This window comes from Myotis daubentonii, chromosome 3 (assembly GCF_963259705.1).
Source record: "Myotis daubentonii chromosome 3, mMyoDau2.1, whole genome shotgun sequence".
Classification (NCBI taxonomy): Eukaryota; Metazoa; Chordata; class Mammalia; order Chiroptera; family Vespertilionidae; genus Myotis; species Myotis daubentonii.
This window is the reverse complement of record NC_081842.1, coordinates 54,334,077-54,361,995: the sequence shown is the minus strand read 5'-3', so window position 1 is coordinate 54,361,995 and position 27,919 is coordinate 54,334,077. Positions and strand designations below refer to the sequence as shown.

At 40.4% G+C, this 27,919-nt stretch overlaps 1 protein-coding gene across 2 annotated transcripts; it reads left to right on the top strand.

The window, feature by feature from the left end:
- Window positions 1-272: 272 nt before the first annotated feature.
- On the top strand, window positions 273-20,524 carry FBXO45 (F-box protein 45). 2 transcript variants are annotated; one of them, XM_059687536.1, is made up of 3 exons: window positions 273-590; window positions 7,449-7,805; window positions 16,299-20,524. In XM_059687536.1, the coding sequence occupies exons 1-3, from the start codon at window positions 273-275 to the stop codon at window positions 16,482-16,484; spliced, it is 861 nt and encodes a 286-aa protein (XP_059543519.1). In that variant the 3' UTR covers window positions 16,485-20,524. The 2 variants fall into 2 exon arrangements, with proteins under 2 accessions (XP_059543519.1, XP_059543520.1); XM_059687537.1 differs by lacking the exon at window positions 16,299-20,524 and adding an exon at window positions 16,143-16,187.
- The last annotated feature ends 7,395 nt before the right edge of the window (window positions 20,525-27,919 follow it).

Here is a 27,919-nt window from a genome sequence, read left to right as displayed (position 1 = left end):
CCTCCGGGAGGCCTCGCGAGTCGGGCGGCTCCGGCGCCCGCGCTGAACCGCGGGGGAGGGGCGGGGGACGCCTGAGCGCGGGCGCGTCTGCCCTCAGTGAGGCGGGGCGGCGGCGGACGGCCCCGGGCAGGGGCGGGAGTGGCGGAGGCGACGGCGGTGAGCTGTGAAAGGGGCGGTGAGCGCTGCTCCGGGTTCTAGGCGAGGCTTGGCCTCCCCAGCAGAGACGGGGGGAAGCGGCGGCGGCGGCGGCCCTCGGGCCGGCTGGTGAGGCGATGGCGGCGCCGGCCCCGGGGGCTGGGGCAGCCTCCGGCGGCGCGGGCTGTAGCGGCGGCGGCGGCGGCGCGGGCGCCGGCTCGGGCTCCGGGTCCGCGGGCGCCGGGGGCCGGCTGCCCAGCCGGGTGCTGGAGTTGGTGTTCTCCTACCTGGAGCTGTCCGAGCTGCGGAGCTGCGCCCTGGTGTGCAAGCACTGGTACCGCTGCCTGCACGGCGATGAGAACAGCGAGGTGTGGCGGAGCCTGTGCGCCCGCAGCCTGGCCGAGGAGGCTCTGCGCACGGACATCCTCTGCAACCTGCCCAGCTACAAGGCCAAGGTGAGGGAGCTCGGGGCCACGCCGCCGCCCCCGGCCCGCGCTCAGTGCCTCCCAGCGCAGCTTGAGTCGGGCGCCTCGCTTCCCCATCCCTCCCGCCTTCCTGGGGACCAGTCATTGCCTTCCCTCACCTTCCCCCTCCATAAACATCTCTTCGGATTCAAGTTCGGCTCCGTAACCCACTCCACTTCCGTGATACTTTTTAAAGGACCAGTTGGTACCGTTTCCATCACTCATTCTACTTTTCATAGTCTTTCCCTTTAAAGACAGACCACCCTATTGTTGTACCTTCAATACTCTCATCTTTTCTTTCTCTTTCTCTCTCTCTCTCTCTCTCTCTCTCTCTCTCTCTCTCTCTCTCTCTCTCTCTCTTCCCCCCTCCCTCCCCCCCCCCCCCAAACAGGCTTTATTAGATCTTCCTGCTTTCGTACTTAGGTTTTCACGCTCACATGCACCTAACCTTTCCCAAAATCTGATTTATAATCATTTTTTTCCTTTATTTTCACCCGGGTTCTCTAATTATTTCTGCTATGTTTCAGACTCTTAAGTGAGTGTGGTCCTGGGCATTCGGCTACCTCTCAGGATAGCCATCGGCATCGCTTAACCATCAAAATACTGCCTTGTCCCACTATTATTGGCTACTTCCTTGCCAACTTCTTCCTAGTTCCACCTTGACGGTGTGTCTCTTTAATTCTATTTGTCATAGAATTCCGGTTTTGTTGCATTCCCCCCCCCTCCTCCCTTAGCTTATTGTGCATATTCTTGCCTTCTTCATATGCAAATAAAAATGTCAAGTAACAGGTATGGTTGGGCTGAGAGGACATTGGCACTCTGAGTTTGAGTAATGGAGAATTTGACCTAGGTAGGGAGGTCAGGGAAGGCCTTCTCTAAAGAAATAATGATAAACTGAGACTTAGACGATAAGGATATGTAAGCCAAGAAGTGAGAAGAGCCTGCTAGGGGAGAACCTGCTGAGTATGAGGTACACAAATACATCAGTGTGGCTGGAGTATAGAGAGCAAAAGTGAGACAGGTTTGAGATAAGATGGAAGAGGTAGACTGGGGCTAAACTATAGGGAAGTCATTTTGAAGTGTAAGCAAGAGAGGGTTAGCAACCGAAGGACTTGTATGCATGCATATAAGCATAACCAATGGACATAAGACACTGGGGGGTAGGGGAGGCCAGGGGATTGTCAAGGGCGGGGGGAAAAAAAAGGACACGTGTAATACCCTTTGTAATACTTTAAGCAATAAAAAAAAGGGGGGGTGGTTAGGGGTGTGGGGATTGATGATATGATTAGTTTGCTTTTTTTAAGAGGTTATTTTTTTATATATATATTTTATTGATACTTTTACAGAGAGGAAGGGAGAGGGATAGAGAGTTAGAAACATCGATGAGAGAGAAACATGGATAAGATGTCTCCTGCACACTCCCTACTGGGTATGTGCTCACAACCAAGGTACATGCCCTTGACCGGAATCGAACCTGGGACCCTGGGGTCCGCAGGCTGATGCTCTATTCACTGAACCAAACCGGCTAGGGCTTAAGAGGTTATTTCTAACTTCAGTATGGAGCACAGGGTGGAGGGAACCTTAGAAATATAAGTAGGTCAATTAGGAAGTAGGTAGTGGAGCAGATGAAGAGAAATTGAGGAGAGATTTTGGAAGTAAAATCTACAGGACTTAGCAGTAAATGTGAATTAGGGGTGAGGAAGAGGGAGGTGCTAAGGATGACTCCTAGATACCTGGCTTACATATATAGGGATCACCTGGGCTAGATTTACAGGACTAAGAATTAGTTCCGTTTGGGTAGAATAGAATTGACTGTGTTTGAGATATCCAAGAGATTTCAGATAGGCACCGGTTGCAGTTTGGAGCTTAGAGGAGAGACTAACTAGAAAAGTTTCATTTGATTGAATTAAAATAGTGGGAAATATGATTGTAAAGGTAAGCTGAAACGATATATATCATGGAGGTCCTTGAAATATAGCCTTTAGTCTGTTAGTATATAGTTTGGGCTTTGTTCTACATTTGGAAACCACAGATGTTTGAATGGAGGAGTACCAAAATAAGAGCTGTGCTTTAGGAAAACTTGGCTATAAGATGAATTGGAGAGGACAGGAGTTAGTGCCTATTCCAGCGGTACTTAAGACAAGTATATAGAACAAATGTATGAACAAGTGTATAGAGGAGAGAAGGGGATGGTTGGGAGAGCTATTGCAGAGAACAGATCCACATAGGTGGACAGCTAACTAACTGGCTAAGTGAGATGAAGAAGAAGGAAGAGTCAGATAAGATTTCCAGGGAGTCTGGTAACTGAAAGAAGGATGGGAACAGGCTTGGGATAATATAAAACTGGAAAGTATTTGGAGCTGTTAATCTATTTAGGATTTGTCTTCTTTTTCAAAGTTCATATTTTCCATGTCACCTAATAGCATCAATTATTCCAGTCATACTTAGCATCTAACTATAATTCTTCAAATTTCAGACTTAGATCCTAAAGTAGGTCTTAAAGCTGTTAGCCATAATGTACAGTCCAGGTTGTGCATGAGACTTGGGACAGGAACTATATATTGTTTTTATTTATTTATTTGTGTATTTTTCCATTTCTGAATTTTTTAGTATCCATCTCTAAAAGATAAGGACACTTAACATAATCACAATATCATTATATCTCCAAAGTATAAAGAAACTAATAGTAATTCCTTAATATAAAAAAATACAGTGTTCAGATTTCCAATTGTCTCATAAATGTTAAATATTTATTTTTAATTTTCAGTTTATTTAATCAAGATCTATATAATGTTCCAATGGCAAACAGTTGACATGTCTCTTAAGGCTACCTCAGTCTATAAATTCACCCTCCATCTCCCCATCTCTCATTCCTGCAACTTATTTGTTGAAGAAATCAGGTCATGCCCTGGCTGGTATTCTAAGTGGTTAGAGCATCGGCCCTTGGACCTAAGGGTCTCATGTTCTATTCTTTTTTTTTTTTTTTAAATATATTTTATTGATTTTTTTACAGAGAGGAAGGGAGAGAGATAGAGAGTTAGAAACATCGATGAGAGAGAAACATCGATCAGCTGCCTCCTGCACACTCCCCACTGGGGATGTGCCCGCAACCCAGGTACATGCCCTTGACCAGAATCGAACCTGGGACCTTTCAGTCCGCAAGCCGACGCTCTATCCACTGAGCCAAACCAGTTTCGGCTCATGTTCTATTCTTGGCCTAGGTCATGTACCTGGGTTGCAGGGTCAGTCTGACCCCTCGGGCTCATGTAGGATGCAACCAATCGGATGTGTCTCTCTCCATGTTTCTCTCCCCCCCACCCCCCCATCCCTTCCTCCTTTTACTCTCTCTAAAAAGAAAAACAAAATCAATGGAAAAATATCCTCGGGTGAGGATGAACGAAAAATAAAAACAAACAAACAATGTTGTCAAGCCCTGGCCGGTGTGGCTCACTTCGTTGAGTGTTGTCCCTTGAACCTAGAGATCACCGGTTGGATTCCTGGTCAGGGCACATGCCAGAGTTTCAGGCTTGATCCCCGGTAGGGTGTATGCAGGAGGCAGCCGATCAATGTTTCTTTCTCTGCATCTCCCTTCCTCTCTAAAATCAATGAAAACATTAAAAAAAATCAGATAGTTTACCCTGTAGTTTCCCTTGGTCTGAATTTTGTGTATTTTATTCCCATGGTGTTGCTTAACATGCTCTTCTGTCCTCTGTATTTCCTAAAGGTTTGATCAGTTTAGGTTAGATTAAGCTTCTTGAAAGGTGTTTTTTACTAGAATCAAGTGGTTGGGGTGTGTTCAGAATTGTGTTGTATGATGCAGACTATGGTGGGTAGGAAAGAGAGAGAGATTAGGGAGATTGGGTGATCCCGGTTAAGAATAGTTTCATGAAGGTGGTAAGATTGGGGCTGATCTTAGAGCAGCGGTTCTCAACCCGTGGGTCGCAACCCCTTTGGGGGTCGAACGACCCTTTCACAGGGGTCACCTAAGACCATCGGAAAACACATATATAATTACATATTGTTTTTGTGATTAATCACTATGCTTTAATTGCGTTCAATTTGTAACAGTGAGGAACTGTATTAAAGGGTCGCGGCATTAGGAAGGTTGAGAACCACTATCTTAGAGGATATGTGGGAGGAGGAAAGCAGGTATGATATTACAGACAAGGAAAATTAACACAAAATTAGAAAGGAAAATAGGAGGAACCAGATCTGAAGGGCTTGGAAAGCCAGACAGACGAACTTATAGTTGATATGGTCATCAATGCAACTATCAAAGGTTACTGAACTGGGATGAGATGTAGTAAGGATGCTATTTTAGAAAGACAGGTCTGGCCCTGGCCAGTTTTTCTCAGTGGTTAGAGCATCGACCCATGTACTGAAGAGTCGAAGGATCTATCCCGGTCAAGGGCACGGACCTTGGTTATGGGCTCAATCCTGGGCCCCAACTGGTTGGGGCGTGTGGGGATGAATGGTAACCAATCACATCAATGTTTCTCTCTCTGTCTCTCCCCCTCCCTTCCAGTCTCTCTAAAAATCAATGGAAAAGAAAGTATCCTCAGGTGAGGATTAATAAAAAAAGTAAGTAAATAAATAAAAATAAACTAGCTTCCCTTTCCTATGAAAAAAGAAAAGTCTGGAAAGAATTCAGGCAAAGGGTTAAGGACTGAGACTGGAGAGATTGGGAGGGGTAGAATGGTGACCAAAAATGTTAAAATGAAGGATTAGTCCTGGGAAGTTGGAAAATGTCATGTACTTTTGAGAAAGAGGTTGTCAACAGTGTCAGTGTGACGAGAATAAGGATAGAGAAAATGAAATTGGTATTTACAAGAATTAGGGATAGGCATAGTTGCATATTAATGAAATTTTTTATAATGAGTTAATTGTCTTTATGGTAATATCGTGAGTTATTTGGGCAATAGTTAATATTTTGGGGTTGTTTTACTCCTTTAATCCTGTTTTGATCTTTCAGGTTTTTAAAAGTTTGTTATAAATAGGAACAGGTAGGGGGAAAAATGTAGGAATACTTCAGTTTTACAGCCTCTATGTAAACATGGGATATCTGAAATAAGCAGGTTAGTTTGTTTTTTATTAAATCTCTCTGCTCTGGAATACAACAGTAAAATCTGAAGTACTGGCTGCTAATAGTAAGTGAACAGTAGATGAGGGGCCTGGATACCTGACTCTCTTTGGGGCTCTTTCTCTAATTATTTATTTTTAACTAATTTATTTAAATATTTTATTTATTTTTTTAAATCCTAACCTGATGATATGCCTCCATTGATTTGAGAGAGAGAGAGAGAAGAAGAAAACATTGATCGGTTGCCTCCCGAACTCACCCCAACTGGAGATTGAACCCACAATCTTGGTATGTGCCCCAACTGGGAATCAAACCTGTGACCCTTTGGGTTGACACTTTAACCAACTGAGCCACACCTGCCAGGGCATCTAGCTATTGACTTTTAGTTATGAGAGAGGGACTAGGTGACCTTTAAGGCCCTTCCTAATGCTGAAATTCTGTGATTCTGGAGTTGATTTATCAGGTTAACTAAAGCAATAGGTCCCAGCCTTTGGCTGTTTTTGGGTAGTTTGAACAAAGTAGAAATTTTTTTAAAAAAAAGCCAAAAGAGGACACATAAGTAATACCTTAATCAATAAAGAAAATAAAAATAAAATAAAATAAAAGTGGGGGAGCCAAAAGCTTTAAATTATTAAAACATGAAAAATTGTTATTATTTGTACAGAGTAGCAATTTTTTATGCTATCTTTATTTTGGAAGCTTGAAAAAACTGGTAATTACTGAAGGTTAACTAACCTTTCCTATCAGGGGAAGCTGTTCTGAATAGCTATCTCTTTATAAGTTCTAGTGGTTGAACTTAGATGCTATCTAGGAGATTATTTGATTTGGTAAAATGAGAGTGGTGCTGTCTCAGTGTATGACTAATACCTAGCCAGGAGGCTGAGGATCTAATATCGTTTGTGGTTATTAAAATTTTTCAAAACTTTAGAGCTGTTATGACTAAGTTCTCTCTTTTACTTAAAATATTCTTTTTAGTTGACAGGATTGCCAACATAAAAACTGTGCATCTCAATTTTTTGATATAAAAATAATTGAATATAAACTAGAGTAGAGAAAATAGTTTAATGAACCTCCCTATACCTATCACCAAGCTTTACCAATGATTAATTCATAGATAATCTAGTTTCATGTTTACCCTACCCATCTCCTATTCCAACCCTGGATATTTCAAAGCAGTTCCCAGATATCATTATGTTATGTATAAACATTTCAGTATCATCTCTAAAATATATGGATTATTGTATATAACATCTTTTGATATTTTAAGAAGTCTATTTGGAGAAATACCTCGGGTTAGAATTTTAGTCAGAAATGAAACAGTTGGCAGTTATTTTAAATGTTATGTTAGTGTCCCATCCTGAAACTAGCCATTTTTTGAAATGTTTATTATATTACTTAAAAATATGTAACTTTATTATTTAAAAATACATAGCCTGAGGTTTGGGTACTTTCAATTTTTATTTATTCCTCACCCGAGGACATGCATTGCTTTTAGAGAGAGAGGGAGGGAAGGAGGGAAGGAGGGGGGTAGAGAGAAAAAGAGACATTGATGTGAGACAGAACATCGATCAGTTGCCTCCCATACATGCCCCGACCAGAGATTGAATCTGTAACCTAGGTCTGTGCTCAAACTGGGACTCGAACCCACAGCCTTTCTGTGTGCAGAATGACACGCCAACCAACTGAGCCACATCGGCTAGGGCTGGGTACCTTTTAATATTTAAGAAAAACCAAACTTCTATTTTTTGGTCTGTTTTTCATCTTTTCAGGTACGTGCTTTCCAACATGCCTTCAGCACTAATGACTGCTCCAGGAATGTCTACATTAAGAAGAATGGCTTTACTTTACATCGAAACCCCATTGCTCAGAGCACTGATGGTGCAAGGACCAAGATTGGTTTCAGTGAGGGCCGCCATGCATGGGAAGTGTGGTGGGAGGGCCCTCTGGGCACTGTGGCAGTGATTGGAATTGCCACAAAACGGGCCCCTATGCAGTGCCAAGGTTATGTGGCACTGCTGGGCAGTGATGACCAGAGCTGGGGCTGGAATCTGGTGGACAATAATCTACTACATAACGGAGAAGTCAATGGCAGTTTTCCACAATGCAATAATGCACCAAAATATCAGGTGAGAAACTAGGTATTTTCTTAGATGTGGGCCTTTGTCAAATCGTGCCTTAATTTGTTTTAAATTTACAAAATTTTATATAGTGGCTTTGTATGTCCTTTTTGGTAATTTTTTATTAAATGGTGTAACTGGCCTTTCTCTGCTACTCTAATAAGTTTTTAGTATCTCAATATTTGTTTCCTAATACATATTCAACCTTGAGCAGTTCATTTTTGCTCTAAATCAGGCGTTGGCAAACTTTTTCTGTACAGGGAGGGCCAGATAGTAAATATTTTAAGCTTTGTGGTCTGTATGGTCTCTGTCACAACTATTCAACTCTGTTTTTAAAGCACAAGAGCAGCCATAAATAATATGTAAATGAATGAGCATAGCTGTGTTTCAATAAAATCTTATTTATAGGCTGTAGGCTAGATTTGGCTCAGGGGCCATAGTTTGCCAATTTGTGCTCTAGATTGTCATCTTTCCTTTATGGCACATCCAAATCTGCTTTTTCTAGACATCTCACCTCCCTGATGCACCTGTGTGCATGCACACACATATCCTCTGCTACTTAGTAATCTGTGGATTCAAAGCCTCTGGGTATGTCAGTAATTTCTATAAAGACTGGCAAGATCAGGCAAACTTCTGCATTTTAAAATTCTTTTCATCTTAGCCTTTTATCATATTTATGTTATTTTAGGGTCAAAATTATAGTTTCTATTTGTAAAAGCTATATGATTCCCATAGGTCTAAAACAGTAATCTGATAAGAAATTATAAATTTTAAGGAATTATAGATTGCATATTTCAGAAAAACATGTGGCTTGAAAGCTCTAGCCTCAGTAATAACCTCAAGTCAGGGATACTAAAGAAGAAGAACTAAGAAATATATTCAGTTTCCTGAGGTAGAAAACCCTGGAAGGATTTTTTTTCATAGAATTCTTCACTGTGTTTTTAGGCTTTAAGGAGAAGAGTGTCTGGACTTCGGCGATAAAATCCTGTGACTAGCCTTGTGATTTTGTAGTGAAAAACTTTCGGTCTTTGCTTTTCAGAGAACATATCTGTATGATTTTAATTCTTCTAAATTTATTGAGACTTATTTTAATCCTAGCATATGATCTATCTTGATGAGTGTTCCATGTGTGCTCGAAGAGAACATATATTCTGTTGTTGTATGGAATATTCCACAAATGACATTTAGGTCAAGTTGATTGATAGTGTTCAATCCTCTATATCCTTACTGATTTTTCCTTCTACCTGTTCTATCATTTATTGAGAGTAGTGTTGAAATTTCCACTATACTTGCTAATTTTTTTTTCTTTTCAGTTCTGTCAGTTTTTGCTGTCTCTTCTTAGGTGCACATAAATACATATATACTTATCATTGTTATATCTCCCAGTTTGACTATTATCATTATGAAATGACCTTCTTTGACTCCAGTAATATCCCTTGTCTTTTTTCTTTTTCTTTTCTTTTTTACTTTTAGAGAGAGGAAGGGAGAAGCTTAGAGAGATAGAAATATCTATGAGAGAGACACATCGATTGGCTGCCTCCTGCATGCCTCCTACTGGTGATTGAGCCCAAAACCCAGGCACATGCCCTAACTGGGAATCGAACCAGGGACCTCTTGGTTCATAGGTCAACGCTCAACCACTGAGCCACAGCAGGCGGGCAATATTCCTTGTCTTTAAGTCTATTTTTCTATTTTGTCTGATATTAATATAGCCACTCGAACTTTCTTACACTTACTAATGCTTAATTTCTTGTGCAAGGTGCCTCTTTCCCCCCATTCCTTTCCTTTCTTTTTTTTTTTTTTTAATTTATCTTTATTGTTGAAAGTATTATAGATGTTCCTTTCCTCCATTCACCCTCTCCTTCAACTCCACTTCCTTCCCCTCCCCAGGCCTTCCCTGCACTATTGTCTATCCAGGGACAATGCATATATGCATGTAAGTTCATTGCTTAATCTCTTCCCACTCTCCCCCCCGCCCCTTCCAAAATAGGTCAGTCTGTTGCATGCTTCAATGTCTCTGGATCTTTTTTGTTCCTCAGTTTATTTTGTTCATTAGATTCCACATGTAAGTGAGATCATGTGATACTTGTCTTTCTTTGACTAGCTTATTTTGCTTAGCATAGTACTCTCCTGGTCCCTCCATACTGTCTCAAAGGGTAAGAGATCCTTTTTTTATAACTGTATAGTATTGCATGGTATAAATGTACCACAGCTTTTTAATCCCTTTATCTACTGATGGGCACTTGGTCTGTTTCCAGATGTTAGCTATTGTAAATAATGCTGCTATGAACATAGGGGTGCATTCTTTCTGATTGGTGTTTCAGGCTTCTTAGGATATATTCCTAGAAGTGGCATCACTGGGTCAAATGGCAGTTCCATTATTAATTTTTTGAGGAAACTCCACACTGTTTGCCACAGTGGCTGTACCATTCTGCATTCTCACCAGCAGTGTACCAGGGCTCCTTTTTCTCCACATGCTTGCCAGTACTTGTTGTTTGTTGATTTATTGATGGTAGCCATTCTGGTAGGTATGAGGTAGTACCTCATTATCATTTTAATTTGCATCTGATAATTAGTGATGTTGAGCATTTTTTCATATGTCTCTTGGCCATTTGTATGTCCTCTTTGGAGAAGTGTCTATTCAGGTCTTCTGCGTATTAAAAAAAAAATTATTTTATTGATTTCAGAGAGTGAGAGAGAGAGAGAGAGAGAGAGAGAGAGAAAGAGAGAGAGAGAGAGAGAGAGAGAGAGAAAGAGAGAGAGAGAGAGAGAGAGAGAGAGAGAGAGAGAGAGAGAAACATTAATGATGAGAGAGAATCATTGATTGGCTGCCTCCTGCACACTGCACACTGCACACTGGGGGTCGAACCTGCATCTCAGGCATGTGCCCTGAATGGGAATCAAACCGTGACCTCCTGGTTCATAGGTCGACACCCAAACATTGAGGCACCCTGACCGGGCGCATTTTTTAATTGGGTTGTTTGTCTTCCTTTTGTTCAGTTGTATGAATTCTTTATATACTTTGGAAATTAACCCCTTATCAGATGTACCATTGCCAAATATGTTCTCCCATACAGTGGGTTTCCTTTTCAAGTTGATGATGGTTTCTTTTGCTGTACAGAAGCTTTTTATCTTGATGTGGTCCCATTTGTTTATTTAATATTTTGCTGCTATGCTTTCTTCTGGGATTTTTATGGTTCCACAAGTTATATTTAAATCTTTTATCCATTTTAAGTTTATTCTTGTGTATGGTGTAAGTTGGTGGTCTAGTTTCATCATTTTGCATTTATCTATCCAATTATTCCAACACCATTATTGAAGAGACTGCCTTGACTTCATTGTATGTTCTTGTTACCTGACAAATTGTTTGCCTTCATTTCACTTAGTTCCTTTTCTGGCAATTCCTTCTTTTCTTTCATGTCGGGGTTGTTTCTTTCTCTCCTTTTTTTGCTGTCCCTTTGTATTTTTTTCCATGTATTAGATCAAACTGTTATGGGTCCCAGTGGGTTGGTCTTATGTAGGAATTGTTTTGTGGGACCCAGTGATTCAATCTCTTAGATCTCCTGAGCTGGATGCTCTAGGAATGTCCCTTGTGTGAGTTATTTGAGTTCTGTTGTAATTGGGTCTTGAATGTTGTCCTGTTCGTGAATGGAATCTCCTCTAAGGTTGGCTGACTGTGAGGCTTACCCCCAACCACATCATACCAGCCCTAGTGGAGGTGCTGACAGAACAGAACAAAACACAACAAAATAGCCCTAACCAGTGTCTCAGTGGTTAGAGCATTGGCCTGTGGAATGAAGGATCGAAGGTTCAATTCTGGTTAAGGGCATGTACCTCTGTTACAGGTTTGATCCCTGGCCCCAGTAGGGGCACGTGCGGGAGAAACCAGTCGTGTCTCTCTCACATTGATATTTCTCTCTCTGTCTCTCACCTTCCCTTCCATTCTCTCTGAAAAATCAATGGAAAAAAATATCCTTGAGTGAGGATTAACAACAGCAAAAAACACAACAAACAAAATAAAAAGAGCTGAAACCGGTTTGGCTCAGTGGATAGAGCGTCGGCCTGCGGACTGAAAGGTCCCAGGTTCGATTCCGGTCTAGGGCATGTACCTGGGTTGCGGGCACATCCCCAATAGGAGATGTGCAGGAGGCGGCTGATTGATGTTTCTCTCTCATCGATGTTTCTAACTCTATCTCTCTCCCTTCCTCTCTGTAAAAAATCAATAAAATATATTTTTTAAAAAAATAAAAAGATACACAAGACCCTTACAACAACAACAACAACAACAACAACAAAAGGAACCACAAAAGAAGAAAGAATTAGGTAAGAGAAAAGAGAGCAAGAATGATAGAAGAAAACCAAGAAAAAAATATAAGGAGAAAAAAAGGGAAGAAAAAGGAATATGAAAGGGCAGAGATGAAAAAGAAAATCAGAGTAAAGAATAGGGGAAGGATATGATATAAAAGACAAAAGGAAGAAAAATATTTGAAAAGGAAATAGAGGAGAGAGCGGATAGACCAAAAAATAAGAAAAGGGAAAAAAAATGAGAAAGCAGGAGGAAGGGGGAAAAAATAGAGTAAGAAAAGGGAAGAGAAAAATTAGATATATGAAAGAGAAAATAGAGACTAAAATAATAACAAATAAAGCAGAAAGAGAAAAAAAGGAAAAAAGAAAGTGAAGTGGCATTCATCAGCAGAGATTAGTGCCTCCTGGGAGCTCCCTTTGATTTTGCTTTTCTGATGATTGCAGCTTACTGTGTTGCCTGGGAGGTACTTAGGTGCTAACCACTGTCAGGAACTCCGATTCGGCTGCCAGTCAGCTCTGTGATGGGGGAGGTCTCAGTATAGGAACAATAACCCCTGCAGGCACCCCTATCTGGAAGAAAGGTGTTTCCCCGCCTCCCCCCCACACACACACACTTTTAAAAAATATATATTTTATTGATTTTTTACAGAGAGGAAGGGAGAGGGATAGACAGAAACATCGATGAGAGAGAAACATCGATCAGCCGCCTCCTGCACACCTCCACCTGGGGATGTCCCCACAACCAAGGTACATGCCCCTGACCAGAATCGAACCTGGGACCTTTCAGTCTGCAGGCCGACGCTCTATCCACTGAGCCAAACCAGTCAGGCCCCATATACACTTCTTGCTCTGATGCCAGACAATCCAGTTGCACCCTGTATGCTTCTGGATCCCTCTGAGCCGTTGTTCTAGCGCTGGAACTCAGAGAGTGGACTGTGTAAGTTTGTGCACCTGCCCTTTAAGAGGAACTGCTAGGACTCCGACAGCCTCTATATCACTGAGCCGCAATTCCTGCTGGTTTGTACAGCCCGAAGTTATGGGGACTTCTCTTCCCAGCTCTGGAACCCTGGGCTGGAGTCTGGTGTGGGGCTGGGATCCTTGCTCCTCACAGGAGGCCTCTGCAGCTGAGATATCCCTCCCATTTGAGAAAAATGCCACATGTGGGTGTGGGACCAGCCCATTTTGCCCCACCCTCCTCCTATCAGTCTCTGTGCTTTCTTCTTTTCTTCTCTAGTTGGACTTCCATTCAGTCAGCTTTCAGGTGGTTCTGAATGGTGATGGTTTATTTTAGTTGTAATTTTGATGTGGTTGTGGGAAGTGGCGAGTACTGCCCTTTACCTCTGCCACCATCTTGGTTCTTCCCCTATTGACTGTCCCCGTCCGTCCGTCCCCCCGCCCCCCCCCCCCCCCCCCCGCAAATAGGAGTTACACTTTACTGTTTCTTTTCATATCCACCAATTTTCAAATTGAAAACTGGATATTGTAGGTTATATCCAGTGATATCTGGAATGTTTTATTCCTCTAGAACTTGCTTTGTCTAAAGAATATAGGTTTTCTTGTTCTAGCAGGCAGTTAACTTGTCTTGACTCAAACTAAACTGTCTCCCCCATAATGTGCAGCAGGTAATGGCTTTGTTCAATTTTATTTTTTTTACTTCTCATTGCTACTTTTTTCAGCCTAGTTCAGTGGTCGGCAGACTGCGGCTCGTGAGCCACATGTGGCTCTTTGGCCCCTTGAGTGTGGCTCTTCCTGAGTCTTAGGAGTACCCTAATTAAGTTAATAACAATGTACCTACCTATATAGTTTAAGTTTAAAAAATGTGGCTCTCAAAAGAAATTTCAATCGTACTGTTGATATTTGGCTCTGTTGACTAATGCGTTTTTGCCGACTACTGGTCTAGTTCCTTAGAGGTTTCCTCTGTATTTGTGTAATAAGAGCAATCACACAGAATTGGGCAGGGTTTATTCTCAGATTGTGGGGCTCATCCTCTTTGTGGTTCTGTTGCTTCTAGAGCTCCTACTCTAAGGTTCCAGTTACCCTATCATCTCCAAGTTTTGCCCTCTGACACCTGAAGCTAGTAAGACTTCTGCTTTCTGCTCCCTTTGCTGTGTGCGTGCTGTATACTCAGTCAAAGGTGAAGCAAAGTTGCAAATTTCACCAGGAGCGATACTGTCTTTTTTTCATCTTCTGTAAAATAGGGATAACATCTAGGATTGATATGCAAATAAAGCACACAACTAATACCCAACAAAATATTAACTTTTCATTTCTATTTTTTTTTTTTGTTATTGTTCATGTTTTGTTGGTGGTAGAAATGGTGATGATAATTAGGATGTGTTTAGGTCCATTAAATGGGGTGATGGTCAAAGGGAGAAAAAAAACAGATGTTAGTAGTTATTTGTGATAGGAAATACAACAAAGGGAAGTATTAATAACAATAGGAATTATCATAATTGGGAAGTATTAAATTGCTATTTTTTATTACAAATGTTAGGACTTTCTGCCTCCACGTATATAGGTGCAACAACTTTTAACAGATGCAAATTATAAAGAGAAAAACATCCTCATTTCTTTGCTTATTTTTCTAAATGGGAAAATAACTGAATATGTTATGTTTCCAGTTTAGTTTAACAATCAGTGCTGTTGTTTTTATAATAAGTGTTTCAGATCAGTGCCCACAAAATGACTATTAAAAAGCCTATTCTGATCTTTAGAAACTATAGTCAGACTTGGCTATTCATGATTACAAAAGTTCCACATTGTATATAGGACTGCTTTAACTTTAAAGGCTATATAAATATTTCATAGTATACTAGGGGCCTGGTACATGGATTCGTACACTGGTGGGGTCCTTTGGCGTGGCCTGCTCCCTCTCGCAATCCGGGACCCCTCAGGGGATGTCAGACTGCCGGTTTCAGCCCAATCCCCGCAGGCCAGGCCAAGGAACCCCACCAGTGCACGAACCCGTATGCATATAAGTTCTTTGGTTAATCTCTTCCCGCCTTCCTGGCTCCCCCCTTCCCTCTGAGATTCATCAGTCTGTTCCATGTTTCCATGCCTGTGTGTTGAGTGTCTTCCCCCTGGTGGTCAGTGCATGTCATAGTCGCTTAGGCTTTTATATATATATAGATATGTACTTTTTATTGTAGTAAAATATATACAATGATAATTTTAACCATTTGTAAGTGTATATAATTCAGTGGCATCAAATATATTTACAGTGTTGTATAACCATCTATTATCTATACCCAAAACTTTTTTATCATCTTCAACATAAACTCTGTACTCATTAAAAAAAATAACTCCTCATTTTTGCCTCTCACCCCCCAGCCTCTGGTAACCTCTGTTCCACCTTCTGACTATGAATATGAATATTCTAGGTGCCTGTTATAAGTGGAATCATACAGTATTTGTTTTTTTGTGTCTGATTTATTTCACTTAGCATAATGTTAAAGGTGTATCCATGTAGCATATATCAAAGGTGCATTTTTTTTTTTTTAATAAGTGATGACTGGGAAGCAAACCCAGGTCATTCATATATATATAAAATTATTATTATTATTATTATTTTTTTTTCAGAGAGGGAGAGAGAGGTAGAAACATCAATGATGAGAGTGTATAATTGATAGGCTGCCTCCTGCACGCTCCACACTGGGGATCAAGCCCGCAACCCAGGCATGTCCCCTTGACTAGAATCGAACCTGGGACCCTTCAGTCCACAGGTCGATGCTCTATCCACTGAGTCAAACCAGCTAGGGCAAGGTGCCTATTTTTTTATGGATGATTAATACCCGTGTATGTGTGTGTGTATACTATAGTAATTTGAAAAGATTACTTAGCCTTTTTGGGGTAGAATATTATATCAAGTTATAGACTTTAGTGATACTCTTCTTAAGAAAAGCCTTGAAACAAAGAGTAAATAAGATTAGAGTACTGATCCAGGGGACATTTGAATTTTCAGTATTAAATATAGATTCCATGTAAGTCTTAAACTGAAAACAAATCAAGCAGTTATGATGAAATTGATATATATTCTTCTAGAATCTAGAAGTTTCTCCCTGACCAGAAATCTTCTCTTGGTTTTTATAGGTAACATATTCTTAATAATATTTTCAGTTTGTTCATTTTTGTTATGTTTCTATTAGCTATGCACTTGATGGTTTTTTTCTCTAATCTTCTTTTGATATCTGTTTGCAGATAGGAGAAAGAATTCGAGTCATCTTGGACATGGAAGATAAGACTTTAGCTTTTGAACGTGGATATGAGTTCCTGGGGGTTGCCTTTAGAGGACTTCCAAAGGCCTGCTTGTATCCAGCAGTTTCTGCTGTGTATGGCAACACAGAAGTGACTTTGGTTTACCTTGGAAAACCTTTGGATGGATGACAGTGGCTTTCTTGGGATGAAAGACAGAGTGGAGGAGATATCTGCTTGTGGAAAGTAAAATCATGAAGTGACAGTGTCATGCATGCATGTCCAAGAAACATCCTGAAAAACACATGAAATTGTTAACTGTAGAAGCAACTCTACAGCAAAGATAATCTTAGTGTTTCCTCTTTCTACTGGGCCAGAAAAATCCTCAGGGTTGCAGTTGGTTGAGTGGGCAGTTGACATATGCATGTTGCAACAGAATTTGTCTCTAAGCTAGCAATATGTTATTTCCAACTTTTAAGGTGAGATCTTAGAGATGCTGTAAAAGGGATAAGAAGGAAATAGCAAGATTTTAAAGTAGTGTGTATTTGAAGAAAGACTGGTACTGTTTTACAACTGCCTGTTTTGTTTTTTTTCAGACCCTTTTTCCCCCAGCCAGCTTGACTATTAGAAAAGTATGAAACTGGTTGGGTTTTATTTAATATTTTTAATATATTGAGAAGCATGGTCTGCTCGGACTGCACTTCTCTTAACAGTGAGATGTAAAATTGTGCAGCTATTTTAAAAGTTGTATATACAATATGTGTGTAAAAAAAACACAGGACAAAGGGGTTGCTTTGTTCTAGTTCAATTTCTTAAAAACCACTACATGGTACAAAATTAAAATAACATTTAGGGACAATTAGGTAACTACAAAGAAGAGGATTTTAAGAGGAGGTGTGTTGTATTGGCTCATGTTGTGTTAGATTTGGTTTACAGCTTCCATAGCTATTATAGTCCTTTTTTTTAAATGATCAAAATTATTATAAAAATCTTCTAATATACTGGATAAAGATTAAGGGAAGGCAAATTTCTTTCTAATCATATATGTAATAATAATAATGTCCACATTATAGTACCTGGGTTTGGTTGTGTGTTTTTTTCTTTTTTGGCCTTCTGAGAAAGTGTCTCATAAAAACACAGAATATTGCTATTTGCTCTTATAGGCCTCAAATATGACAGCTGTTAGTCATAGACCTTAGGAAAAGAATTGATTAATGGTCCTTTTATTTTGTAACTTTATACTGCTGTAGATATTATAATTTTTTAAAAATTTCATATTGTTTACAACATGCAACAATCTAAGCCTCAAACTCTTCATTGGGTTATCAAGAAAATGTTTACTCACCCACCTGGAACAGTGCCAACCTGAACCCAGGTTAAGAATGTTCTTAATCTTATTGTAGATAATTGCCCCCATGGGACTTGAAATAAAACACCTTATGCTGAAAACTTCAGGTTGGCAATATTTTGAAGGTTTCATTGTAAAAGAGCTTAACATTAATTCCTATTCAGAATTTTTGACTAATAACTGATTTCACTAATACTCTTTCAAATTAATTATCTAACATATATGATTTGAGATTTTCTTTTGTTAGAAGAGAAACAAGCATCTTTCTGTATGAAAGTATATATTGTATGGTTTCAGATAAATCTTTGTGATAAGAATTGGCTAAGGCAAGTGGAACCTTTGTACTTTTTTAGGTTATGGTTGTATGTATATTTTGTCTTAAGTCTAATAAAATTAGGGACAGCAAGCAGCTGGCTGGGGGTTTTGGGTTGCTGCTTGAGAGTTAAAGTTATCAGTATCCTATGAAGCGGGATTTCAGTCATGAACAGATTTATTTTTGTCCCGTAACAGGCTTACAAATATGTGTTGTGTGTTTGGTATGTTGCTTAAAGATAAAATCTGTTAAAGATTCTTTTCCATATCCATGTCAAGAAGAAACCTGGAAACCCTATTCAATAGTACAGAGCAAAATTATTTTACATATATTAAAGAGTATAGCTGCTACAGAAATTGATTTTTCTTGCTGTGGAATGACTCAATTTGGTCATTTAAAATTTAATTAAAGAAGAGAACTGGTCAGGATGAAAATTGAACTAGTTAGAAAATTAAAAAGTCCTTTAAGTACTTGTTTCTTTTTTGGATTGTGAAACAGCCAATTCCAAGAGCTTTTGCTGAAAGTTTTGTTTATAACTTCTGTTTTGTCTTATTAGTAAACATTTATTTTGTAACGAAGTTTTGAAGGTGCTGAATGGAAAACAGAAACACATGGTTATTGCATATCAAACCTAGAATCAAATAATTGCCTAAATATTTAACAACAAGCTATTCTTATCTCGAAGATTTAAATTCACTAATATCCCATTTGCAAATTTTATAAAATGGAGATTCATATTTAGCACAAGCATTGGGGGAATGAAGAGCCTTCATTTATAACCTGATAAATGAATTTGTTACTGGAGACCAATAGTAGCTGTACAGAATAGTAAAACAAACTACTACAGTGTTTAAGGAAATGGAATCTCTTTTTCATTGGTGCTGAGCAGTTAAGTAGAAGACAGTTGCATTGAAGGTTGAGTATGAATCATCTAAACCAGTAGTCTCAACCTCAGCTGTACTTTGGAATCGTGTGTGTTTTGAAAAATTTGACACTTGGGTCTCATACCCTAAGGTTTTGATGTTGGTCTGGGATATGACGTTACCATAAGGATTAAAAGAATTCTAGATGATTTTCAAATATGTTGCCAAAGTTGAGTTCAAAATTAATGTTAAGTTTTCTCATCTGCCAAAAACAAACAGACAAAATCCTTGTTCCCTCCCTTCACTACCTTATACGAATATTGAGGGTAGAGAAAATAATGTCAAAGGGCTTGTATGATGGATACGAGGTGCTATTGAAAGGCAAAGTAGTAGTTGTATTTCAACTGAAACTATGAGCAGGAAAAATGTATAACCTGAGAAAACAGGAGCATTCTCTAGCTCTTAACTTTAGTGAAGCATGCAGTGTGTAAGCAGACGTTACTGTTACTCCCGTTCATACTATGGTACTCTGTCGTACTTGAGATAGGCAGTTCTCATTATCTGCTTTTACATAGGAAAGAAGAAATATTAAGACTTAAAGCCTGTAATGGTGAATGGCTCATAATTAAAACATTTCATACAAAGAAATCTGTGGTTAGTATATATCATTTCACAGTTGCCATTTTTTTCATCATCTGACTTTTGAATGTTAAGCCATTTATTTCACCTCCTTCATTTTATTCATGTAAGCTTAGGTTTAGACTTGAGAAAGCTCCTAATGCAAGTAGGTTTTGCCCAGTTGAATACTTAAAAGTCATGGCTCAATAATTAGGCATCTTCTGCAATTCAGATATGGTTTTACCTGGGAAAGAGTTTAGAAAATAACAGAGCCCTAAACCATATAGTAGGTATTATAATTAACTTTTAATTTAAGTCCCCCAATTACTGTTTATATAGACAGCAATATTAATATTTTTTGATCATTTAAAAAAATGAACAGTTTGAAGAGATAGACACTCAAGGAGTTTTAAATTAGCATTGAGAAGATTATACTCCGGAAATCAAGGCCACCACATTCAGGACCACTTTGAAGCCTTCTTTGAAGGACCAGTCCATACCCAACCCAAATACTATCCTCACAAAGCATTCCTCAGTTGCTATAGCTGAATGTAATCTCTTCTTCCTTGAAATTCCCCTATTTTTATATCTTATCTATACTTAACTCATGCTGTATTACTTTATACCTCGTATAAATTTATTTATATTTATTGATTATTTGTTGGTGTCTTATCTCTTCTGAACATCTTAGGACAGGATCAATGATGGACTCTTCTTTATGTCCACATCATCTCAGTCCAATAGGCAGGTGCTCGCATATTTGCTGAAGGAACATATAAAGAACTATGTAGGAAGACAAAAGTTCCTCTGAAGTTACAGTCTACAGTAAGAAAAGATAGATGAGAAAGAAATTCTGTATCCTGTCCAAGTGAAGCACAAAGGAAAATGATGCAACTCTGAGGCTAATAAGGAAGAAGTAATGACTGTGAACATTTTAGCCATTTCCCTTTATTCTTAAATATTGGTAAGCTCTGATTTTTAGTTCTTGGTGTAGATTTAATATTTGTTTAGAATTAAAATTCTGTATTTTAATTTTTGAAATTCTGTTACTTTGCTTTGGTTTCATAATAAAAAGTTTAAAAATATTTAATCACCTGTGATTGCTTACATTTAAAACAAAGAACTTTATACATTAGTCAGAAAGAAAAATGGGAACCTTAATAATCAAATCTAATGGGATTTACCTACAAATTCCATGGCTTTTAATACTGGAATCTACATTTCCCTTGTTTAGAGTGGAGCGAAGATAGGGAGTAGTAATTCACTAGGATCCTGTTCATCCATTGTCTCCACCCCCAGCTAACAGTTGTTTGACAATGTGGTAGTTTGCCAAGAGTAATAAAGAGATTGGCATGGCTGACCAAATGGCTCCTGTGATCCAAGACCTTATGAGAGAATCAGTTGATCATGTTCCTAAAAGTTGCTTGATGTATTAATATGCTAAAATTTATGCAAAGGGTTTTAATTTTCTACAAGAAAAGTAAAATTCCTGTGTCTTTTTGTTCAGGGACAGCTTTACCAGTCTGTTGTCCTAATTTCTTTTTTGGATCCTCCCCCGAACCGTTTGCTTTTTATTTAATGAATTCATTAAAATATTGTTGAGAGCAATGTGTTCCCTACTCTTTATAGTTTGTTAATAGAAGCAGCCCCTCAGGATATAAGATTTTTATTATTCAGCTTCTATGTATTGGATTTCATAATGAGTGACTCAAGAAATAAGAATCATTTAGGGAGTTTTCCGTAGATCATCCTGTTGATAGTCCTTACTTTCTGTTTCTTTTTAAACAAGAAAACACTTGAGAAATCCTGCCTAATCTATGGTATACTTAGTAAGTCATATTGTATTTCTGCTCCCTCTCTTCCCCTACAAATAAAGTGGGGGATGACATTGAGTAATGATGATTTGAGGTTCCATCACCCTTGAGAAAGGCTTTCTGAAATAATATTTTTAAATGCTGATTTCCACCCAGCTGGTGTGGCTCAGTGTTTTTTAAATTTATTTTTTATACATTAAAAAAAAAAAAAATTCTAGAGAGGGAGAGAGAGAGTAACATCAATGATGAGAGAGAATCCTGCATGCTGCCTACAGGGAATTGAGCCCACAACCCAGGTACATGCCCTTGACTGGAATTGAACTTGGGACCCTTCAGTCTGCATGTCGATGCTCTATCCACTGAGCAAAATGGCTAGGGCTGTGGCTCAGTGGTTGTGCACCCACCTATGAATCAGGAGGTCATGGTTTGATTCCCAGTCAGGGTACATGCCTGGGTTGTGGACTCAATCCCCAGTGTGGTGGGAGTGCAGGAGGCAGCTGATCAATAATTGTCATCATTGATGTTTCTATCTCCTCCCTTTCTCTCTGAAATCAATAAAAGTATATTTTTAAAAAATACTGATTTCCAAAGTTAGATTAGAGGCCTATTGTGATGGGAATAGGCCCAAAATTTTTGTTTATTTAAATGTAACTAACTTGTCACATTCCCCAACCAATGCTTTAAAGGTATTTTATTCATCTGTGCCCCTTTATTGATCACCTTTATCTTTGAAGGAAAGAATGCTTGGAATGAGAGAAGTCAATGAGTTCTCTCCCTGCTTCACCAAGCTAAAGAGCAATACAATTCATGACTAAATCTCCCAGGGCAGTGAAGAGCATGGATGGATGGCTACTTGCTGAAAGGCACATTGTTAAGGGACACTGGCTGTATTTAATTTTGGGGAGCAGCCAAATGCATCCACTTTTCCAAGCACAATCGATGGGAATAGTGAACCTAAGCACCTACAGAGCCACATGGAATGAATAGTGACTCCCTATACCACTCTGGATTTTAGGTGGCCGTAGCTGAGCCATAGCTTCTGAAATTGTGAGGATCTCCCTACCCACCCAGCTACTAGTCACCTACTTAGTAGGTTAGAAGAATGAAAGAGCAGAGAAGGTAATTCATAATTCACTAAATATTTTTAAGCACCTATATGTACCAGGATTTTGCCAAGTCTTAGGGATATAGGGATGACAAAAAACCCAAAATGGTCTATTTTAAAGTTGTTCATAAGCTAGTGAGAGAGCAAATGTGGAAATAGACTACCGTGAAACAGAATAGTTGCTTTAGTGGAGTTATGTACGAGTTCAAGTGTGGCATAGAGAGAGGGAGTATTTAACTTAATCTGGAGTGATACTTAAACTTGAGCCTTAGAAGACGAGGAGTTAGATTAGATCCACCATTCTAGGCAGATGGAATAGCAGCAACAATGATAGGGAGGCATAAGTATATCCAGTATATTTGGAAATGGTACATCTTGGAAGAGTGATGGGAGAGGATAAGGAACAGGAGGACTGGGACCAGATTGTAATTGTCATGCTAAGGAGTTTGAGTTTCATCCTATTTTTCATGGGGAAGCCAAAGGTTTTTATTTATTTTTATTTATTTTAAAATATATTTTTATTGATTTCAGAGAGGAAGGGAGAGGGGGAGAGAGATAGAAACATCAATGGTGACAGAGAATCATTGATTGGCTGCCTCTGGCATGTCCCCTACTGGGGATTGAGCCCACAACCCTGGCATGTGCCCTTGACCAGAATAGAACCTGGTACCCTTCAGTCCAAAGGCTGATGCTCTATTCACTGAGCCAAACCAGCTAGGACAAAGCCAAAGGTTTTTAGTGGGGGCATGGCATGATCGCTGGTATTTTTCAATGATTACTCCAGCTGCACAAGATAGTAATAGAAAGATGGAGGATGAGTCAAGAGCTCTAGGCAGAAAATGATGAGGACCTAAACTAAGGTCACCATAAGGATGTAGAGCAGTGGTTCTCAATCTTCCTAATGCCGTGACCCTTTAATGCAGTTCCTCATGTTGTGGTAACCCCCAATTTCATTGTTACAAATTGAACATAATTGAAGCATAGTGATTAATCACAAAAACAATATGTAATTATATATGTGTTTTCCGATGGTCTTAGGTGACCCCTGTGAAAGGGTTGTTCGACCCCCAAAGGGGTCACTACCCACAGGTTGAGAACCGCTGATGTAGAGGAAGGATGCATTTAAGAGATATTCAGGAAGATAAATGGACACAATTTGTATGTAGAAGATGAGGCACTTTTGTGTGTGTGTGTGTGTGTGTGCGTGCGCACGTGCACGTGTGTGTGTGTGTGTGTGTGTGTGTGTGTGTGTGTGTGTGAACATTTGGGAGAATAATGGTACGCTTTATTAATATAGGGAACTGAGAAACAGGAATGGATTGGAGTAGGAGGTCATGAGTTCAGTTTTGTCCATGTTGAACCTGAGGTGGAAATACTCAAAAGTGTTGGAACTAAGTCAGGGGTTAAAGAAGGATTTAGCCAATAGGCCACTAAACAGCGAGTGACAGCTGCTGATGTGTTCTTTCCTCACTTGCTCTACCTTCTCCACTAGACTCCATAGCTCAGGGGGCACGGAGGGTATGCCTGGTGTACATTGAGAGGACAACAAACTGCCCCTCTATATGGTGACTTGGGTTTTTGTTTTTTGTCTTAGTTCTCATGCCCTACACCTCTGAGTAACAATCCTAACACTTCAAATATTTCAAGTGCTGCTGGAAGCCGGTCCATCCTTGCTGCTTGACACAGTCGCTGCAGGAAAGAAACATCTGCACAGCATATGTTTCAAGGGACCTGGCGTATATAGCATATTGTTCTTAATATGTTTGCTCCCCTTAGCGCTGTGTGTTTTAACCAAGGTCACCTCTCCGAGAAAGGTTGTTTCCCCAGGTAGGAATTTTTCCCTGAAGTCAGGGAGGGGATGAAACTCCTTAACTAAGTGCCAGGCGGGTAGTTAATCACTACAAACAATCATGCTTAAGCTACATAATCTTTACTCCCTGGAATGGAGATAAGAAACGCCCTAACCTTTGTAATAGAAATTGACAGGATTAAAATCAACTGGGATAAATATGGATGTAACAAGACAATAAACAGCAGAACCTCTCTGGAGATCCAGACTAGAACTTGGCTAGAGATCCTGGCTGGAGATCCTGGCTAGGCTGCTGATCAACTGAACGCTGTCTCCGTGTCATTCCTTCTTCGCCGACTCCGTCCACACCTTTGGGGACCCCTGGACCCGCTGGGGTTGGACCCCGGCAAAGTGCCTCTTTTAAATTTTTTGGGGGCAGCTCAGTAATTTTCTAGCATTTTGGTTCTAAGACAAGAACAGAATAGTAGTTCAGGAGTCACAGGCTCTAAATCCTAGCAGTGTTGCTAGTGTGACATGATTCCTGAGCAGATTTCTTCCCTTCTAGGGCTCTTTCTCTACCTACTTAAAAGAGGAGGTTGACCCAGCTCAATGGTTCTCATTTGGGGATGCCCATTAGAATCATCTGAGAAGTTTTAATTTTTTAAAACAGCTTAATTGAGATATAACTGACATACAATAAGCTACACATATTTAAAGTGTACAATTTTATAAGGTTTTTAAAAAATAGATTTTTATTGATTTCAGAGAGGAAGGGAGAGGGAAAGATAGAATCATCAATGATGAGAGAGACTCATTGATCAACTGCCTCCTGCACCCCCCACACTGGGGACCAAGCCCACAACCCAAGCATGTACCCCCGACCTGAATTGAACGTGGGACCCTTCAGTCTGCAGGCTAACGCTCTATCTATCCACAGAGCCAAACTGGCTAGAGCAATTTGGTAAGTTTTGATATACATCTACATCCATCACAATCAAGACAGATTTTTAAAAGATAAGATGCCCAGGCGTTCGATGGGATAGGCGCAGTGGTCGGCAAACTCATTAGTTAACAGCCAAATATCAACAGTACAACGATTGAAATTTCTTTTGAGAGCCAAATTTTTTAAACTTAAACTATATAGGTAGGTACATTGTTATTAACTTAATTAGGGTACTCCTAAGGCTTAGGAAGAGCCACTCTCAAGGGGCCAAAGAGCCGCATGTGGCTCGCGAGCCGCAGTTTGCCGACCATGGGTTGAATGGATTCAGGCATCAGTACTTCTCGGTATGTATATTTTAAGTTCCCAGATAATTCTCCTCTGAACTAGGAGATCACCCTTCAAAACTGACTTTTGAGGAGCCTGAGAGAGGAAGCAAATTCTCTGTTTTATGATCAGGAGGAATAAACCTGTAGTCCTAGACTCGTGATCGGCAAACTGCGGCTCGCGAGCCACATGTGGCTCTTTGGCCCCTTGAGTGTGGCTCTTCCTAAGCCTTAGGAGTACCCTAATTAAGTTAATAACAATGTACCTACCTATATAGTTTAAGTTTAAAAAATTTGGCTCTCAAAAGAAATTTCAATCGTTGTACTGTTGATATTTGGCTCTGTTGACTAATGAGTTTGCCGACCACTGTCCTAGACCAAGAGCAAGTCAAAGTTAGAGCTAGAACCTATAACACTTCATATCTCCTATTAGGTGAGCTAAATTTCTGCAGTCATTTAAAAGAGGGAAGTGTCCTTATCAGGATTTGGTGTCCTTAGTAGTGTCCTTAGCAGTGGATTTGATATCCTTCCTGAATCAGGAAGGCAATGAAATCTGAGTGCAAAGTCAAAGCTGAGAAGCTGCATTTGTGGTTTGCCACACTTTATTTTTTTAAAAAATATATTTTATTGATTTTTTACAGAGGGGAAGGGAGAGGGATAGAGAGTCAGAAACATGGAAGAGAGAAGCATCAATCAGCTGCCTCCTGCACACCCCCCACTGGGGATGTGCCTGCAACTAAGGTACATGCCCTTGACCAGAATCAAACCTGGGACCCTTCAGTCCCCAGGCCGATGCTCTATCCAGTGAGCCAAACCGGTCAGGGCATTTGCCACACTTTAAAATCAAACCTTTTACATCTTTGGGGGAAAAACACACACAACATAATCATTGAAAATTGCTGCAGGACAGAAAACCTGATGTTATGGGTTGAATTGTATCCCCACCCCCGAATTTACATGTTGAGGTCCTAACCCCCAGTCCCTCAGAATGTATCCTTTTTTTTTTTTGTCAATCCTCTGCCAAGTATATTTTTCCATTAATTTTTATAGAGAGTGGGAGGGAGGGGAAGAGAGAAAGATAGAAACACCTATGTGAGAGAGACACATTGATTGGTTGCTTCCCACAGGCGCCTGGACCAGGCCCAGGGATCCAACCTGCTGCAATCCAGGTATGTGCCCTTGACTGGGAATGGAACCTGAGACCCCTCGGTGTGCAGGCGGATGCTCTAACCCAGCCGTGGGCAAACTACGGCCCGCGGGCTAGATCCGGCCCGTTTGAAATGAATAAAACTAAAACTAAAAAAAAAAGACCGTACCCTTTTATGTAATGATGTTTACTTTGAATTTATATTAGTTCACACAAACACTCCATCCATGCTTTTGTTCCGGCCCTCCGGTCCAGTTTAAGAACCCATTGTGGCCCTCGAGTCAAAAAGTTTGCCCACCCCTGCAACCACTGAGAAACACCAGTCAGGGTGGAATGTGTCCATTTTTTAGAAATAGGGTCATCACAGATTAACTAATTGAGGTCATACTGGAGTAGGGTGGGCCTCTAATCCAATTGATTACTGTCCTTATAGAAAATGCATATTTGAACACAGGAGAATGCCACATGAAGATGAAGGCAGAGATCAGAGGATGCAGCAGAAGCCAAGGGATGCCACCAGATGCTAGGAAAGGGGCATGGGACAGATTGCTCTCTCACGGCTCCCATAAGGATCCAACTCTTCGGTCTCGGACTTCTGGCCTCCAGAACAGTGAGACGATAAAGTGTTGTTGCTTAAGCCATCCAGTGTATGGTATTTTGCTATGACAGCCCTAGGAAACTAATACACCTGGTAAGCTTTCTCTCTACAAATTCTTCTCTTTCTCTCTGAAGATAACTTTAGTACTGTGTTTCGTTAACTGGAACAAGAGGTAAGGCCAGGAACTATTTCAAGGTGTTATAGATTTGTTGGAAGTTCTTTTGACAGGTTGTATTTGTAACCCAGTGTTTGTAAAGTATATCCTATCTAATAAAAGAGAAAAATGGTAATTGGCGTACGACGATACCCTTTTCATTGGCTAATCAGGGCTATATGCAAATTAACTGCCAACTAAGATTGGCAGTTAACTGCCAACAAGATGGCGGTTAATTTGCATATGTAGGCACAATGCAGGGATGCGAAAGGGAAAGCAGGAAGAAGCCCCCTGCCACTGACAGTGATCGGAAACCCAGGGGGGAGCTAAGAGCTGGGGGGCAGGGCAAAGGCGGCCCTGGGGCCGCCTTTGCCCTGACCCCCAGCCATGATCGGAGAATCAGGTGCCTTTTCCGCCCTGGCCAGTGACAGCAGGAAGTAGGGGTGGAGCCAGCGATGGGAGCTGGGCACGGTCGAAGCTGGCAGTCCCAGGAGCTAGGGGTCCCTTGCCTGGGCCTAAAGCGGAGCCCACGATCGTGGGGCCGCTGCAGCTGCGGGTCCCAGCTGCCCGGGCCGGACGCCTAGGCCAGAGGCATTAGGCCTGGGGAGGGGC

Coding starts and splice junctions, on each gene's coding strand:
- FBXO45 (XM_059687536.1), top strand. CDS start 273: ATGGCGGCGCCGGCCCCGGGGGCTGGGGCAGCCTCCGGCGGCGCGGGC. Junction 591..7,448: donor TGCCCAGCTACAAGGCCAAG/GTGAGGGAGCTC, acceptor TCATCTTTTCAG/GTACGTGCTTTCCAACATGC. Junction 7,806..16,298: donor ATAATGCACCAAAATATCAG/GTGAGAAACTAG, acceptor ATCTGTTTGCAG/ATAGGAGAAAGAATTCGAGT.